This window comes from Borostomias antarcticus (assembly GCF_949987555.1).
Source record: "Borostomias antarcticus genome assembly, chromosome: 11".
In the NCBI taxonomy this organism is placed as follows: domain Eukaryota; kingdom Metazoa; phylum Chordata; class Actinopteri; order Stomiiformes; family Stomiidae; genus Borostomias; species Borostomias antarcticus.
Window position 1 is genome coordinate 17318744 of NC_140244.1, and position 17482 is coordinate 17336225.

General features: G+C 51.8%; 1 protein-coding gene across 1 annotated transcript; it reads left to right on the top strand.

Moving 5' to 3' along the window:
- Positions 1 to 893: 893 nt before the first annotated feature.
- LOC311315439 (hyaluronidase-1) lies at positions 894 to 17231 on the top strand (the record flags this gene model as incomplete). Its single annotated transcript, XM_084446109.1, has 8 exons — positions 894 to 925; positions 1126 to 1243; positions 10696 to 10858; positions 10943 to 11133; positions 11822 to 12454; positions 15152 to 15544; positions 16414 to 16500; positions 16737 to 17231. 8 exons carry the CDS (start codon positions 894 to 896, stop codon positions 17229 to 17231), a joined length of 2112 nt encoding a protein of 703 aa, XP_084302235.1.
- Between the last annotated feature and the right edge of the window lie 251 nt (positions 17232 to 17482).

The following is a 17482-nucleotide window of genomic DNA, read 5'->3' on the forward strand; positions in this document are numbered from 1 at the left end:
CTGCGCGATTTGTTGACGGGGGGGGGGGGGGGTGCTGCTGCGCGATTTGTTGACGGGGGGGGGGGAGGGGGTGCTGCTGCGCGATTTGTTGACGGGGACGGGGACGGGGTGCTGCTGCGCGATTTGTTAACGGGAGGCGCCCGGCGCTGGGCGGAGGCGCCGCACCGCATTGCGAAGCGTAATAGAGACAGTAGGGATTACGGAATGAAATTATTTTAATAAAAATAAAAAATAATTTTTTTTTTTTTTTTTTGGTGCTCCTTGGCCAGGCGCCCCTTGGCCATTTGGCGCCCTAGGCGACCGCCTATTTCGCCTATGCCTCGGGCCGGCCCTGGGTTTGTGTCTCTTGTGGACCCCGGGCCCAATGGCCTGAGAGCTTTCAACAGCAGTAAAACAGTTAAAACCGGCAGAGCTTCTCCAATTAAAAACTAAACTTTAATGTTAAAACTGATAAAATAGCCAAATGGCTAAGATTAAGATCACAGTATAAAATATTCCAAAAAGTAAAAAGGCTATCCCTGACGTTTCGCAGTACTTCTGCTTCATCAGAGGGATAACAAACACTGGGCTGAATGGTGTTTTTTGTCATCCAGGGGGTGAGCGGTTGGACCCTCCCTCCCAGGTGTGGTGCTTGTTGATTGGCCGGGTTATTAAGGTGAGTGTTGCCTGTAAAAATTCTGAGGGATACGGGTGCGTTTGACTCGTTCATTTTAGCCTCAGCTCTGCCATTTTCTGACGAGTCTGACACTGGTCACTCCATTCCCATTCGGGGGATAGGTTTAAAGGTTTTACATGTTCCCCTACATAGGATAATGCTCTCCTCTGAGTTGTTCCAGGGTGAGGTATCTGTGGGCGTGCGCCCAGCGCTACCCTTTGACGGGGTTTCTATGGTAATGGCTTGGCTGGTGCACGAGTGTGGGCTGATGTAGCGCCACCTGTTACCCCTGTGCCGCTTTTCAAGGGCCAGCCCGATGACAGTGAGAGGGAGTTCCCTGACGTTTTCACTGCATGCGCGGTTACGCGTGCCATGAACCGTGCCAATCAAGGCACAGACGATTTGGCCGATGATATGCCTGACCCCGTTGTGTTAACACTGTCTGACTTTCCCTGGTCTGTCCCTCACAGTGACCTGGTGAGAGAGCAGCAGGCGGATCCCACTCTGAAGGAGTTGTTTGAGGGGGCTCTCCCTGCTGGTGGAGTGAAGAACAGTGCTCAGGCATATTTCATTCTCAACGATGTACTGGTGAGAAAGTGGGTTCCCCATGGGGCTGATTTTATTGGAGACCCTATTTATCAGGTAGTCGTGCCATCTAAATTCCGCAATGTGGTCTTGAAAGTGTCGCATGATGAGTGTGGACACTTAGGGGTGCGTAAAACATATGACCGCATTCTTCGGTATTTTTTCTGGCCTCGCTTGAAGAGGGATGTGGCGTCCTATATTAGAACATGCCACACGTGTCAGTTGACTGGGAAACCGAACCAGGGCATTAAACCAGCTCCTTTGTGTCCGATTCCGGCAATCAGTCAACCGTTGGAACATCTCATTATCGACTGTGTAGGTCCTCTCCCTCGGTCTCGCGGTGGTGCAGTTTACTTATTGACGGTAATGTGTCAGGCGACTAGGTATCCTGCAGCCTATCCTTTGCGCACCATTACGACTAGGTCTGTGGTGCGGGCCTTGTCGCAGTTTATATCAATCTTTGGTATCCCAAAGATTATTCAATCTGATCAAGGGTCTAACTCTTCCCATCTGTTCTCCCAGGTCCTGAAACTGCTCCGTGTGAGACACAACAAGGCATCTGCCTATCACGCGCAGAGTCAGGGCGCGCTTGAATGGTTTCACGCGGCGCTTAAATCATTGCTGCGTGCATATTGTACTCAGATGGATGGGGACTGGGAAGATGGTTTACCCTGGTTGATGCTGGCAGCTAGGGAGGTTGTTCAAGAGAGCACAGGGTTTAGCCCTAACGATCTGGTGTTCGGTCATACAGTGCGCGGCCCGTTAGCTGTGCTACAGGATGATTGGAAGGAGTCCAATCCCCCCCAAAACCTGTTGAGCTACGTGAATGGTTTCAGGCATAGGCTTTACGCAGCGGGAGAACTAGCTAAAAAGAAACTGGCTTGTGCTCAACAAAAGATGAAATGTCTCTATGACCGTCGGGTTGAGCAACATGCTTTTAGCCCAGGTGATCAGGTTCTTGCGCTCTTGCCTGTGGTTGGTTCCCCCTTCCATGCTAAGTTTACTGGCCCGCATACCGTAGTAAGGCGGATTTCGGATCTGAATTACCTGATTGCAACACCCTTACGTAGGAAGCCGAATCAGCTCTGCCACATTAATTTGTTGAAACCATATTATAGTCGGGACGGTGTGTCTGGCTCTGTGGGGCAGGTAGCTCAGGCTCTTCCCCGTCCAGTGGGTGTCGCTGGTACTGTTGGGAGGGAGTCCTCTCCTCAGGCGGTGGCAGGGCTTGAGGAGGAGGATGGCTTGTCCACTCCTGACCCGGTGCTGTTGACGGCGAGATTAAACAACTCTGAGTCGCTCCGTCAACTTGGTGGTGCTTTGGGACATTTGTCAGAGGTGGAATGCACACAGCTACTGGAGCTTGTGAGTGACTACGCCTCTCTTTTTAGCGATACCCCCACACAGACTCATTTGATTGAGCACGACATCGATGTGGGTGATGCTCAGCCTATTAGGCAACGATTTTATAGGGTTAAGCAGGCCTTTGTCACTTAAGGCCCTCTGTGCCGCTCCAGTTTTGGCTGCTCCTCGTTTGAATGAGCCGTTTCAGCTCCAAGTGGACGCCAGTCATGTGGGGGCAGGGGCTGTGCTACTGCAGACGGATGAGCTGGGAATCGAACGGCCGGTTAGCTTCTCAAAAAAGTTTAATTCATACCAGCTTAATTATTCTGTGATTGAGAAGGAAGCTCTCGCCCTTGTCTGGGCTTTGCATCATTTTGATGTATACCTGGTTTCTGGTCTGGCTCCTGTGACGGTTTATACAGACCATAACCCCTTGACTTTCCTTAACTCCCTGAAATGTCCTAACCAGAGGCTCATTCGTTGGTCCTTGTTGTTACAGTCCTATACTCTGGACATTCGTCACATTAAGGGGAGGGACAACGTAGTGGCAGGTGCGTTGTCCCGAGCGCCCTGTTGAGTGTTTTGTTTTTTGTTTTTGTCCTGTTGCCTGTGTCCTCCCTTCCTGCTGTCTCTTCCCCTCTTAATCTGCTTCACAGGATCCTGTTGCTGAGGCTGGAGTAGTGGGAGGTTGGGTATGGACGTGGGTGTGCGGGGCCTGTACATGTTTTGTTGGATTCGTTTTTTTTTTACTACCGGTGGTGTTATTGGTGCTTGTTTGTAACTGTCCTTCTCCTGTGTGGTTTGTCTGGGGCTTTCCTAGTGTCCCCTTGGGGGCACTGTCTCTGTGTTGGGGGGTGTGACGGCCCTCTGGCCCTCTATGGGTAACCCTGTGTGTTTGCCAATCAGGACAATTCGGGACAGCTGCCATATCCTGTGTGGCCATAAAGGGCGCTCCAGGCCACACGCTTGTGCTCCACCAGCACCATTATTCTGTCTTTGTTTGGTTATGCTACACCATACAACACCCTCTTCACCATACATTTCACTGCATACACTCACCTACATGCCTGATACACTGATTTTCATACCCCATTTGATTATTGTTTAGTTTATAGTTCTATTAAATTCTTGATTATTTTACTTATTCGGTGTGTCTCCCTTTTTGTTATGGCCATGAGCCTGGTCGTAACACACACACACACACACACACCACACACACACACAGAGCAGATGTTCTCCTGTGACTGGTTCAAACTGTAAGGAAATGTGGATGAGACAGAAAGACATGAAAGAGATCGAGGGAGTGATGGAGGGATTGATGGAGTGATAGAGAGAGTGGTGGAGGGGTAGAGAGAGTGGTGGAGGGGTAGAGGGAGTGATGGAGGGATAGAGGGATAGAGAGAGTGATGGAGGGATAGAGAGAGATGGAGGGGTAGAGGGAGTGATGGGCTGCGTTCCGAATCGCATACTTCTACTACTTACTACTAGTACCTACTACAGCTGCCCTCAGAAAGTACGTACTTTGCAAGCAGTAGGCATCCAATTGGGACATACTACTCTGTCATAACATTGCGCCCTGAAAGCTGACCACATCCGTCGCAGTCCATAAAGCGACATTCGCCCACAGCTGTCCGCAGAGACGCGCAAGATTCGAGATGGTTGGCGCAGTAAATCCCTTGCAGATGCACGAGAACGCCAGAGACGCCAATACCGTCGGAGGACAAGAGCTCTCCTGTTGTTCCTTTGCAATGTATGTAGTTTGAACTGAATTGTACATTTTAACCTGATCAAGGTATTTATCCACGTCAGTAAAATTACATAATGCATTTCAGTCATTGTCATTCTATGTCCTGTCTGCATGTGAAGCAGCCTCACATTTAACTTAGTAACGTCAGTGTAAACATTATTGCCAATTCTGTTGTGTAACTTAGTTGACTGAACCTACATTTTACTAACTTTGATATGTGACAGTATATAATCAGATCATTGCAGTTGTAATGTAGTGTCCTTGTATCTCAAACTGGAAATAAACCATTCATGCAATTAAGTTAACTTTTTATTTCCCATTCATTTCACTTCAATCACCATACTCATATTCATAGGATGTCCACCCTACAACATATTGCCAGTTGAACCCCAATGCACCCATCCTGCAGCTCTACTTTGATGATCTCCTGGCTGCAGCAGTGTCTGCACCACTTGACTGTGTTCCAGCTCTCCAAGAACACGATTACACGATCCAACATTAGGATACACAGCATCACACCTCATTGTTTCTTCACCAAAACCAAGCTTGATGCCTGTTAATTTGTTCTTCATTTTGTATTGTCACCCTCATTTTCCCAAGCTACCATTATGCATTATGTTTTGTTTAACACGTGTGATGTATAAATCCAATGATCAATCATAACTACATCTAATGATCAATCATGACTTGTGTATTGTGTACTGTGTAATCCACACATCACTTTGTCCCAGTTTCACCTGTAACTTTGAAGGAAAAAGTGTGGATGCTTTGAAAGACCATTTCAAGTCCAGTGGAGGCCAAGCTACCCGTCAGTCAACAATTATTCAACACTCAGGATACAGTATAGTTGACTGATTGAGCTCTAAGAAAGCACAGGTTAGTTGGTCGAAACATTTAATGAGGCATTTTAAGCAAACAAATGAAGCTAATAAAATTAAACATGCTGCAACACAAGACAAACAAAACAAACCAAGCTAAATGATCATTTCTTGGCGAGTGCCTCCAGTAGTGCCAAAAAGCGGTCCTCCCGCCTCTCCTCTCTTGACCGAGACTCATCCTCTCTCCTCCTGGCCTCCTCGTCTCTTCTCTCCTCCCTTGTAAGTTTTATTAGTCAGGTGCACATCATACAGGTATAATATGCACTGGAATGCAATTGCTAGCTCCCAAAAGTGCATAGTACAGTAAAAAATAGAAGTAATTAAGTAAAAGACACTAAAGATTTAAAAAAGAGTAAAAATACAGCACAATCTTGTTATACTGAGGGAGACTGGAGTAGTCCACACCATCTTGTATTTGTCATACCTTGTTCTGGCCACCTCCTCTCTCCTCCTGGCCTCCTATTCTCTCCTCTCTCCTCCTGCTCTCCTGGTACCTCTCTTCCTCCCTAGCCCTGGCTGCCTCCTCTCTCCCCCTGGCCTCCTCATACCTTTGCCCCTCTAGTGCCTGCTGTCTTGCCTCTCTCTTTTCCGTCTCTCTAAGGTAGTCCAGTACCTGGCTACTGGACTGACCTCCCTCCCTCCTTCTCTTTCGTGGTGGTACAGCAGGACACTCGTCCTCCACAGGAATGGGATCAGACACAGAGGGAGTTGAGACTTCAACAGCCTCCTGGCTTGCTGATGAAATTAGCAATGGTGGGGTGATGGATGGCTTACTGCCCAATGCAGCATCCATCACCCCATACCATTTCCAGGAGGCTGCTGTTGCCTCCCCTCCCTCTGTGCTGACCCCTGTTTTAGGACACTTCAAATCCTGCAAATTAGATGACAGGATTAGTTAATGACACTAAAGCATAGTAAATGGCTAATCGAAGGCATACACACAACACTGGTGACTGACTTTCTATTTTAGTTTGAGGTTCTCCCATTTCTTTTTTATGGTGGCTGGTGTCACCTTCCCCTCCAAGCCAAGCTCAACCACAAACATCCTAAGGGGACAAGGAACATGCCCAGCAATGACAAATGCTCCTTTCATCACATTTCGTAAAATAGGGTCAAGTGTTACTCACTCAAACCCCTTTATTGCTGCATTTCTCTTCCCAGTGAACAGCTCCTCCTTCTCCCTCCTCCACTGGATGAGTTGCTCAGTATGTTCATCTGTCCCTAACAAATTAATGATTTTTTCCAGTGAGACAAAGCAGTTGACTGACTAGTACTTCAACTACCTAGTTAACGTTAGCTGACTGACGTCCTGGATAGGCTCGTGCATTAACAGCAAACTATTTTCTGGTGAGCTGAATTGGTACGCGTACCTTACATAGCTAGCTATACTGACTTGGCTTGCATTCTGCTTTTTGGCAAATTTGACGAATGATGAGAAGAGTGAGAGGTAACGTTGTTAACTTCAGTGCACCACATAGCTAGCTAGCTAACTAGCTGGCTAGTTGATGTTACAGAAGTAAGTTACGCTAGTAGCTACCACTATAGATACCACTAGGCCACTGGCTGAGGTTATAGGTTTACATTTGCGCTCATTTATCCACTTAGCTTCGTGCAGCAATAGTATATTTTAATGTTTCAATTATACACACAACACGAGTCGCTACAAATATGTAGTGACGTTACTGTACTAACACTTGAATGCGCTGCCGCTGCCGCTTGCACATCTGTCTGCGCGCCGCAGGATTCATAATAAAGCCTCCAGCGCGACTCGCACGTGACGTAATTTCCGCTGCGCACAGGATTGTGGGTCAGAATAGGCAGAGAAGACTGCTGGCGTGCATACTGCAAAATACGACCGGATGTACTGTAGTATCACATCCTGGCATTTTTGCCATACTGCATGTGGCATACTATGTATTGGGACATACTACTTTCTGTTTTGGCATACTATATAGTAGGGTAGTAGGCGATTCGGAACGCAGCCATGGAGTGATAGAGACTGATGGAGGGGTAGAGGGAGTGGTGGAGGGATAGAGGGAGTGGTGGAGGGGTAGAGGGAGTGATAGAGAGAGTGGTGGAGGGATAGAGGGAGTGATGGATGGGTAGAGGGTCCGTATCCTCTTCCTACCCCCACCCTATCCCTGACCCCTACCTCTACCTGGACCCAGGCACACTCACACACACACACTGACATACACCAGTCCTGGGCTCAGATCCCCATCCCCTCACCCTAACCCGGGTCCGTATCCTTTCCTACCCCGATCCTACCCCTGACCCCTGCCTCTATCTGGGCCCAGGCACATTTATGCACACACAGACATACACCAATGTTTGCCATGTCTCTCCTATGATGTTATTAGCCTCTCTTACTCTGATAATGTAATTTAATGTTATTTATTGCTCTATAAATGTTCTTAGCCGGTAGACAAACATACTCCAGGAGCTTGCTCGATCGCCTCGTTGAGAGGGGTCAGGGAAGAATTTTTACAGCTCACTTATCTGGCCCCCGGGTGATTACTGTTTTTTTGCTTCCCTCTGGAATATGTAGAGAGTGGGTCGTATGCCCACCTCCCTTGTTCTCTGTAAAGCGCATTGTGTTGCCTCTGGGTATGAAATGCGCTATACAAATAAAGCTTTGATTGATTGATTGATTGATAGAGGGAATGATGGAGAGTTTGAGGGAGTGATGGAGGGATAGAGGGAGTGGTGGAGGGGTAGAGGGAGTGATGGAGAGAGTGATGGAGGGGTAGAGGGAGTGATGGAGGGGTAGAGGAAGTGGTGGAGGGGTAGAGGGAGTGGTGGAGGGGTAGAGGGAGTGATGGAGAGAGTGATGGAGGGGTAGAGGGAGTGGTGGAGGTATAGAGTGAGTGATGGAGAGAGTGATGGAGGGGTAGAGGGAGTGGTGGAGGGGTAGAGGGAGTGGTGGAGGGGTAGAGGGAGTGATGGAGGGGTAGAGGAAGTGGTGGAGGGGTAGAGGGAGTGGTGGAGGGGTAGAGGGAGTGATGGAGAGAGTGATGGAGGGATAGAGGGAGTGGTGGAGGTATAGAGTGAGTGATGGATTGAGTGATGGAGGTATAGAGTGGGTGGAGAGACAGAGGGAGTGATTGAGAGATAGAGGGAGTGGGGGCCCCGGGCAGGAGCGGAAGCCGTGTTATTGGCTGGGATTACACGCAGAGCAGTCATGTGAGGCGGCGTGGTCCAGGCTGACCCTGCTTACCCAGATTAGCCTGGTAAAGGAGAGGCTGCTCACACACTCCTCCTGTCACTCTGCTCCCTCCGTCACCCGGGCGTCTCCCAGCTACGCCTCTCTCTCTACGGCATCTCTCTCTGACACACACACACACACACACACACACACACACACACACACACAAACACACACACACACCATCTCGCTCTCTTTTTCCTCGTCTCTCTCTCTCCCTCCCTCCCTCGGTTTCTCCGACTTTTTCAAACCGGATGGCTGGCTGTTCCTCTCCTGATGCCTGGCCACGCCGGACCACCCCCCCCTGCAGGTCTGGAGGCTGACCTGCCTCCATCCAGCCTTCAGCCTACCGGACCGTTCACTCCACAGCCTACGAGGCAACCTGGAGGACACCCAGCAACAAGACAACCTGGAGGACAGCCCAGTCTTTGGGACAGCCTGCAAGACAACCTAGAGGATAGCCTACAGGACACAAGACAGCCTGCAAGGCTGCTGCTCCTGGCTCCTCAGCCTAATTGAGGACCCCAGGTCTCTTCTAACCCTCCTCTTGTCTGGGTAGACCCTGAACCCTCCTTCACTAAAAGCCCTGATGGAACTCCCTCCTGGAGCAGAGGCCATCTTAGCTGGCACGTTCGTCTGGATGCATCCGTGATCCGGGTTCGAATCCCGCAAGGTGGAGTTGGAGCGTGGTCACTGTGGGTGTCGCCGCCCTGGTGTGTGAGGTCACACAAAGCCTTTCAGTACTGGACGGGACGCAAACCTGTGAACCTGGAGCTGGACGTCAGGTCGTTCTCAACGAGGGGTCAGGACCCGGTGACCTTTCACCCCCGGGAATCCCACCTGGCGGACCTTCACCCTAGGGGGTCCGCTGTTTACACCGCTTACAGAGCACAGCCTTCCGCAGATTAGCCTGGTCCGCCTCCTACTCCAGATTAACCATATGTTAAGGTGAGTGACCTTGTTTAGAGATTAATCCCAGGAGTGTCCAGACCTCCTGCTGACCGTGCTAAATCAGTCCTGCTAACGGCTTTAACATGATTTTCAATCAACTACTGGGTAGATGCTACAGGATACACTCTATAGAACCTACACTCTACAGAACCTACACTCTACAGAACCTACACAATACAATATCTACACTCTACAGAACCTACACTCTACAATATCTACACTCTACAGAACCTACACTATACAATATCTACACTCTACAGAACCTACACTCTATAATATCTACACTCTACAGAACCTACACTCTACAATATCTACACTATACACAACCTACACTCTACAGAACCTACACTCTATAATATCTACACTATACAGAACGTACACTCTACAGAACCTACACACTCAAAGAAAAAAAGGTTTCCAAAAGTTGCTTTGGTTGTTCCTATGGGAGCACACTCTGAAAGACCTGTTGAGTTTTTAATTCCTGGTAGAACTTTGTATAGAACATATAAAACTAGCACTGTCCAACGACACACACACACACACAAACACACACACACACACACACACACACACACACACACACACACACACACACACACACACACACACACACACACACACACATACACACACACACACATTGCAGCATTACAGCACTACTACCCTGTGTACTATCCCTGATACTGCATGCCCAGACTAACCACAGGTTCATCTTGGCCGGAAGGCTTAACTAATTAGAAATCTAGAACCTCCCACCAAGCCCCCCCCCCCTCCCTCCCAGAGAGATAAACAAAGAGAACCAGATGACCGTTCCTGACAGGATTAAAGCTTTTACCCAAGATAGGACTGAATGATGGTACGGTCCTGCGCCTCTTTCTGAGCGCATGTCTACCTCGCCAGGGCCCAAGCTGGCCCCCTCTCAGATCACTCCATCATTCCTCCATGTGCATAGCAGGAGTGGGCGAACAGGTTTTTGGAGAGGAGTAAAGGGTTGAGATGCAGGCCAGGGCCCAGGTGACCGCTTCTCGCCAGGCCGGCCCAGCGGTTGTAGTTTGACGTCTAAACTCCGCCTGACTCCGCCTCCCTGCTGCACGTTTGGCTTCTAAACTCCGCCTGGCTCCGCCTGTCTGCTGCACGCTTGGCTTTGCGCCACCTCAGACTAAACAGAACCCGGGGGGCCTTTTCTGAACACCCACCCCTCCTTGGTGATCTCTGATCTGATGTGATTGGAGTGAGTGTTAAGCCTGGTGCTCCTCCTCACGGCTGGTTCTGGCTCTGGCCCGTTCTGGTCCGGTCCGTGTGTCTGTTCAGAGCGCGTGGGCCACGGCAGAGACCAGACACAGAGCACAGTGAGATCATCCGCTCCGACATCAGGGAGAGACCAGTCACAGAGCACAGTGAGATCATCTGCCCCGACATCAGGGAGAGACCAGTCACAGAGCACAGTGAGATCATCCGCTCCGACATCAGGGAGAGACCAGACACAGAGCACAGTGAGATCATCCGCTCCGACATCAGGGAGAGACCAGACACAGAGCACAGTGAGATCATCTGCCCCGACATCAGGGAGAGACCAGACACAGAGCACAGTGAGATCATCCACTCCGACATCAGGGAGAGACCAGACACAGAGCACAGTGAGATCATCCACCCCGACATCAGGGAGAGACCAGTCACAGAGCACAGTGAGATCATCTGCCCCGACATCAGGGAGAGACCAGACACAGAGCACAGTGAGATCATCCGCTCCGACATCAGGGAGAGACCAGTCACAGAGCACAGTGAGATCATCCACCCCGACATCAGGGAGAGACCAGACACAGAGCACAGTGAGATCATCTGCCCCGACATCAGGGAGAGACCAGACACAGAGCACAGTGAGATCATCCGCTCCGACATCAGGGAGAGACCAGACACAGAGCACAGTGAGATCATCTGCCCCGACATCAGGGAGAGACCAGTCACAGAGCACAGTGAGATCATCTGCCCCGACATCATGGAGAGACGTCTCTGCTGAATCCTATTAACCGCCGTGTAATTACCTCCCCAGGGAATCCACTCGCCCTCCGTCGTTATCCCTCTCTTCCTCTCCCCCCCCCCCCTCTCTCCCTCTCTCCCTCCCCATCTCTCCATCCGACTCCCTCCATCCTCCTCCATACCTCCTCACTACCATTCAGTCTTTCCCCTCCTGCGTCTGCTCCTCTGCTGGGATAGACAGACCTGAAGGACAGTGGGTGTTCATGTTTTGTTAACTGGATTAATCTAATAACAAAGGCCTTGTTCTCTATGCTTAGTCCTCCTTTCCTGGAAGTGCATCTCCAATCGTTACGAGACTGGACTGTCTGGAGGGATTGAGGACAACCCTGGCTGTTTCCGATAGGGAAGTAGGGGTCTGTTTGCAATTGGTCGTTTGGGGAAACACTAAGGTGCGGGGGCGGGTCTTGCTGTGTTTCCAGGGCTATGATTGGCTGAGTAGGTCTGGCGGCGTGAGACACAGAGGCGGCTCCATGGAATGGACTGAACAAGCGCCGGGTCTGGTACCAGGTCTGAGGCTCGGAGCTACCAGACCCGGAGCCCCGAGGACCCTGGTTCCGGTCTTCCTGGGCCTGGCGGGCCTTCTCCTCTTATCCCCCTGGCCCAGCCTGGCTGGCCCCGCCCAGCCCGCCCGCACCCCCCTCTCCCCAGGCCGGCCCTTCCTGGTTTTCTGGGGCGTCCCTGACGCCGCCTGCTCCGTCTTCGGGCGTCCGGACCCCGGGGCCTACGGCATGGAGCGCGAGGGCCGGGTGGCTGTGTTCTACGAGGACTCTCTGGGCCTCTACCCCTACTACACGGATCAGGGCCGGCCCGTCAAAGGGGGGCTGCCCCAGCACACGCGTCTCGATGCCCACCTGCAGAAGACGGGGGAGGACTTGGAGGCGGCGCTTCCCCAGGCAGGGTACCAGGGCCTCGGGGTCCTGCGCTGGGTGGAGTGGGCCCCCCAGTGGGGGAGGAACCAGGAGAAGAGGAGCCTGTACCAGCAGGAGTCCAGGGCGCTGCTCAGAGCCTTCTTCCCCGAGTGGAGCACCGAGGAGTTGGAGAAGTGGTCCCAGGTAGACACACATGTACATGCGCACGCACACGCGCATGCACGCACACACACACCCACCCACCCACCCACACACACACACACACACACACACACACACACATACACACACACACACACACACACACACACACACACACACACACACACACACACACACACACACAGACACACATCCTCTCTCTCTCTCTCTCTTTCATATGCACACAAACATGCACAAACAGCATTTAAAGTAGGAGAAGCCAATGTTCTACAACTTGCCAGAACTCAAAAGTGCATCTCCTTTCTAAAACAAGTGACAACAAGTCTAAGAACATAATCTAGAGGTGAAGGCAAAGTGCAAGAATAGCAATCTAAAAATATAATAGATTCTTAAGAGGGAGGATCGTGGTAGTATTTCTTGAAGAGATGAGTTTTGAGCCTGCGGCAAAAGATGAAGCAGTGACTCAGTTCATTCCACCACTGTGGGGCCAGGACAGAGCAGAGCCATGACGGTGCCGATCGACCGCAGGGGCCTTGGTGTGACGGGGCAACCAGTCTCTACGAGGTAGCAGAGCGTAGTGGTCGGGAGGGGGTGTAGGGTTTGACCATGGCCTGGAGGTAGGAGGGGGCTGTTCTTTTCATTGCCCTGTAGGTTAGCGCCAGAGTTCTAAACTGGATGAGAGCTGCTACAGGGAGCCAGTGTAGAGAACGGAGAAGGGAAGTTGTGTGGGGGACTTGGGGTGGTTGAACAGCAGCTTTCTGGACAAGTTCCAGGGGTTTAATGGCTGACGTCGGGGCCCCAGCAAGGAGGGAGTTGCAGTAGTCCAGGCGGGAGATGACCAGGGCCTGGATGAGCACCTGCACCGTTTCATCAGTGAAGAAAGGGTGAATCCTCCTGATGTTGTAGGAGCAGGAATCTGCAAGAATGTGTGACAGATGTGATATGTGCGGAGAATGATAGTGGGTAGTCCAGGGTCACACCCAAATACTTCTCAGTCCGAGTCAACATCACCACTGTGTCTTCAATGGTGATGGCCAGGTCCATCACTGCAAGGAGGGCGGTCACTGTCGAGTGGCCAGCCTTGAACCCGGACTGGTGAGGGTCTAGGACTGGTGAGGGTCTATGAGGTCGTTCTGGTGGAGATACGAAGGATCAAAGGGAAACCGGTCTGTAGTTTTTGACATCAGAGGGGTCAAGAGATGGTTTTAGAGAGAGAGGTGATTTTGGCAGTCTTGAAAGCGGAGGGAAAGCATCCTGATACAAGAGGTGGGTTAGGAAGGGGGATGGGGAGAAAAGTGGGATAAGGTGGGACTTGGAGGGGGGGGGGCAGAGAGGGAAGAGAGGGTGGGGAGGTGATGGCGCGGTGCACGGCGCGGCAACCGGGGGGTGGGGGAAAGAGGATCTGATATCGTTAACTTTCTTGTCAAAGAAGTTGGTGAAATCGTCAGCGAGAAGGGAGGAGTTGGGAGTAGGAGGTGGGGGCTGGAGTAATGAAGAGAAGGTTTCAAAGAGTTTTTTAGGTTTGGAAGCAGAGGTTAGGATTTTAGAGAGGAAGAAAGCAGCTTCAGCAGCAGACAGGGAGGTAGAGAATGCGTAAAGAGATTGGAAATTAAGAAGGTCCTCTAGGAGTCTGCCTTTCCTCCATTTACGCTCAGCTATTCTCAGGCTCCGTCTATCAGTACGCACTGAGTCCGACAGCCATGGGGCAGGTGGAGTTGGGCGTGCTGGCCTGGAGGTGAGGGGACAGAGATTGTCCAGAGAAGAGGAAAGAGTAGAGAGGAGAAGATCAGTGGCACTATCAGAGGGTAGGAGAGAGAAGGATTCAGGGGCAGGGAGGGCAGAGGTGACGGCAGAGGAAAGGTCAGTAGGGGAGAGCGAGCGGAGGTGGCTACGGGTAGTAACCATGTGGGTAGGAGGAGGAATTATGGGGGAAGAGGGGAGGGAGAGGGAGTAGGACATGAAGTAGTGGTCAGAGAGATGGAGAGGAGTGACAGAGAGGTTAGGGATGGAACAGTGAAGTCTAGTGAAGATGAGATCCAGCCGTTTGCCGGCTTTGTGAGTCGGAGGAGAATAAAGAATAAAGAAATGAATGAATGAATGAATGAATGAATGAATGAAAGAAGAGGCGGATGGGTCCCTCAGGTTCTGGCTTCCCGGAGCTCAGCAGACCCCCACATGGTACCTGGATAGCAGATAGAGGGGCTCAGACCCCCACATGGTCCCTGGATAGCAGACAGAGGGGATCAGACCCCCCACATGGTCCCTGGATAGCAGATAGAGGGGCTCAGACCCCCACATGGTCCCTGGGTAGCAGATAGAGGGGCTCAGACCCCCACATGGTCCCTGGGTAGCAGATAGAGGGGCTCAGACCCTCACATGGTCCCTGGATAGCAGATAGAGCAGCTCAGACCCCCACATGGTACCTGGATAGCAGATAGAGCAGCTCAGACCCCCACATGGTACCTGGATAGCAGATAGAGGAGCTGGAGAGCAGAGGAGAAGATGGGGAGGGGGTGGGATGTGAAAGTAGTGGCTCGCATGAGGGACAACAGGTGGATCAGGTGCGTACTACTGCTGTGTTAACTGATAGGAAACGATCATGTAGGCAGGGGGGTGACAGGTGCGTCAGGCTGGGTTGATTGGGCAAGGCGTGACAGGTGCATCTGGTCTGTGTTAACGGTAGGGTTGTGGTGTGGTCTTCTCCTTCACCTGCGGCAGGTGGACTTCGAGGCAGCGGCACAGTCCATCCTGATGGAGACACTCTGGGAGGTTCGGAGGCTCCGGCCCCAAGCGCTGTGGGGCGTGTCCCCATACCCCGACTGCTACAACTGCAGTCCTGACCTGCCGCTGTCCAATTACACGGGGCGCTGCCCGGCAGCGGAGATGGCCCTCAACGACGAGCTGATGTGGCTATGGAAACGGTGCTCCGCCCTCTACCCCTCGCTCAGCCTGGAGAAGCCGCAGGGCGGGACTCCGCAGGCCAGGCTGTGCGCGTCCAATCAGATCCGAGAGGCTCTGAGAGTGGCGGGTCTGGCCGGGAACGCCTGTGATCTGCCCGTGTTCCCACTGGTCAAGAGTGTCTACGCCTCGACCAATACCTTCCTGTCTGAGGTGAGCATGCGTCTATGCCCCATGTGTTTAGTTCTGTAGTTCTGAGCCAGTGATGTAGTTCTGTAGTTGTGAGCCGGTGGTGTAGTTCTGTAGTTCTAAGCCGGTGGTGTAGTTCTGTAGTTCTGAGCCAGTGGTGTAGTTCTGTAGTTCTAAGCTGGTGGTGTAGTTCTGTAGTTCTAAGCTGGTGGTGTAGTTCTGTAGTTCTGAGCAGGTGGTGTAGTTCTGTAGTTGTGAGCTGGTGGTGTAGTTCTGTAGTTCTAAGCTGGTGGTGTAGTTCCGTAGTTCTGAGCCAGTGGTGTAGTTCTGTAGTTCTGAGCCAGTGGTGTAGTTCTGTAGTTCTGAGCCAGAGGTATAGTTCTGTAGTTCTGAGCCAGTGGTGTAGTTCTGTAGTTCTGAGCTGGTGGTGTAGTTCTGTATTTCTAAGCTGGTGGTGTAGTTCTGTAGTTCTAAGCTGGTGGTGTAGTTCTGAGCTGGTGGTGTAGTTCTGTAGTTCTAAGCTGGTGGTGTAGTTCTGAGCTGGTGGTGTAGTTCTGTAGTTCTAAGCTGTTGGTGTAGTTCTGTAGTTCTGAGCTGGTTATGTAGTTCTGTAGTTCTAAGCTGGTGGTGTAGTTCTGTAGTTCTAAGCTGGTGGTGTAGTTCTGTAGTTCTGAGCTGGTGGTGTAGTTCTGGAGTTCTAAGCTGGTGGTGTAGTTCTGTAGTTCTAAGCTGGTGGTGTAGTTCTGTAGTTCTGAGCTGGTGGTGTAGTTCTGTAGTTCTAAGCTGGTGGTATAGTTTTGGAGTTCTAAGCTGGTGGTGTAGTTCTGGAGTTCTAAGCTGGTGGTGTAGTTCTGTAGCTCTGAGCTGGTGATGTTGTTCTGATGTCCCTGCAGGCTGACTTGGTCAACACCATCGGGGAGAGCGCTGCCATGGGGGCAGCCGGGGTCATCATCTGGGACAAAACACCCATCAAGACCCAGGTATCCTCAATCAATCAATCAATCAATCAATCAATCTCTATCCACCTGTCCATCTAGCTACGCATTTGTTCGCTGGTTGTTACTCCATCCATCCATCCATCCATCCATCCATCCATCCATCATCCATCATCCATCCCTCCATCCCTCCATCCAGCCTTCTGATTGCCTGTCCATCCCTCCCCCTTGACTAGCCTGTCCTCTGTTTACAGCCTCCTCTGTGTTTCTCTGCCCCCCAGAGAGCGTGCTCGGAGCTGGCCATGTTTGTGCGCGAGGTCCTGGGTCCGTACTCCCTCAACGTGACCAAGGCCGCCCGCCTCTGCTCCGTCTCGCTGTGCCAGGGTGGGCGCGGCTACTGCGTGCGCCGGAACCCCGAGAGCCCCGCCTACCTCCACCTGGCGCCCTCCGACCTCCCACCAGGGGTGGAGGAAGCCAACCTGGAGCGCTGGAAGAAGGACTTCCGCTGCCAGTGGTACGAAGCCCTAGAGGGGGCCGCAGCTGACGAGGAGTCCCCCAAGGATGGCGCGGCGATGGGGGGCAGAGGACAAGGCCGGGGGGAGGGGCAGGTAGCCCCGCCTCCCACCCTGAAGTCCCCCTCCCTGACTGAGCAGAGTGTGGGGGGCTCCCCCAGACCCTCCGGGTCCCCGCCGTCAGACCACTGTGCCCCATTCCTCTCAGCTGCCCACCTGCCTCTGCTGCTCCTCACCTCAGCTCTCTGCCTTATAGGCAGTTAAACCACAGCCCCGGGGCAGGGGGCTCGTCCAGACAGCCCTAAACCCCTGAACACTAACTCTGAGGACAGGGGCCTACCGCACCAGTCACTACAGTATCAGCACTTTGAAATTGTTTTCACAATGAAAACTGCTTTATAAATACAATTATTATTGTTGTTATTATTATTATTGAACTCTTACACCTGGGGTCAAGGGTTGAGCTCTGTGTACAGTTCTATTTCAATCACACCCCAGGCCCTGAAATGGCTACT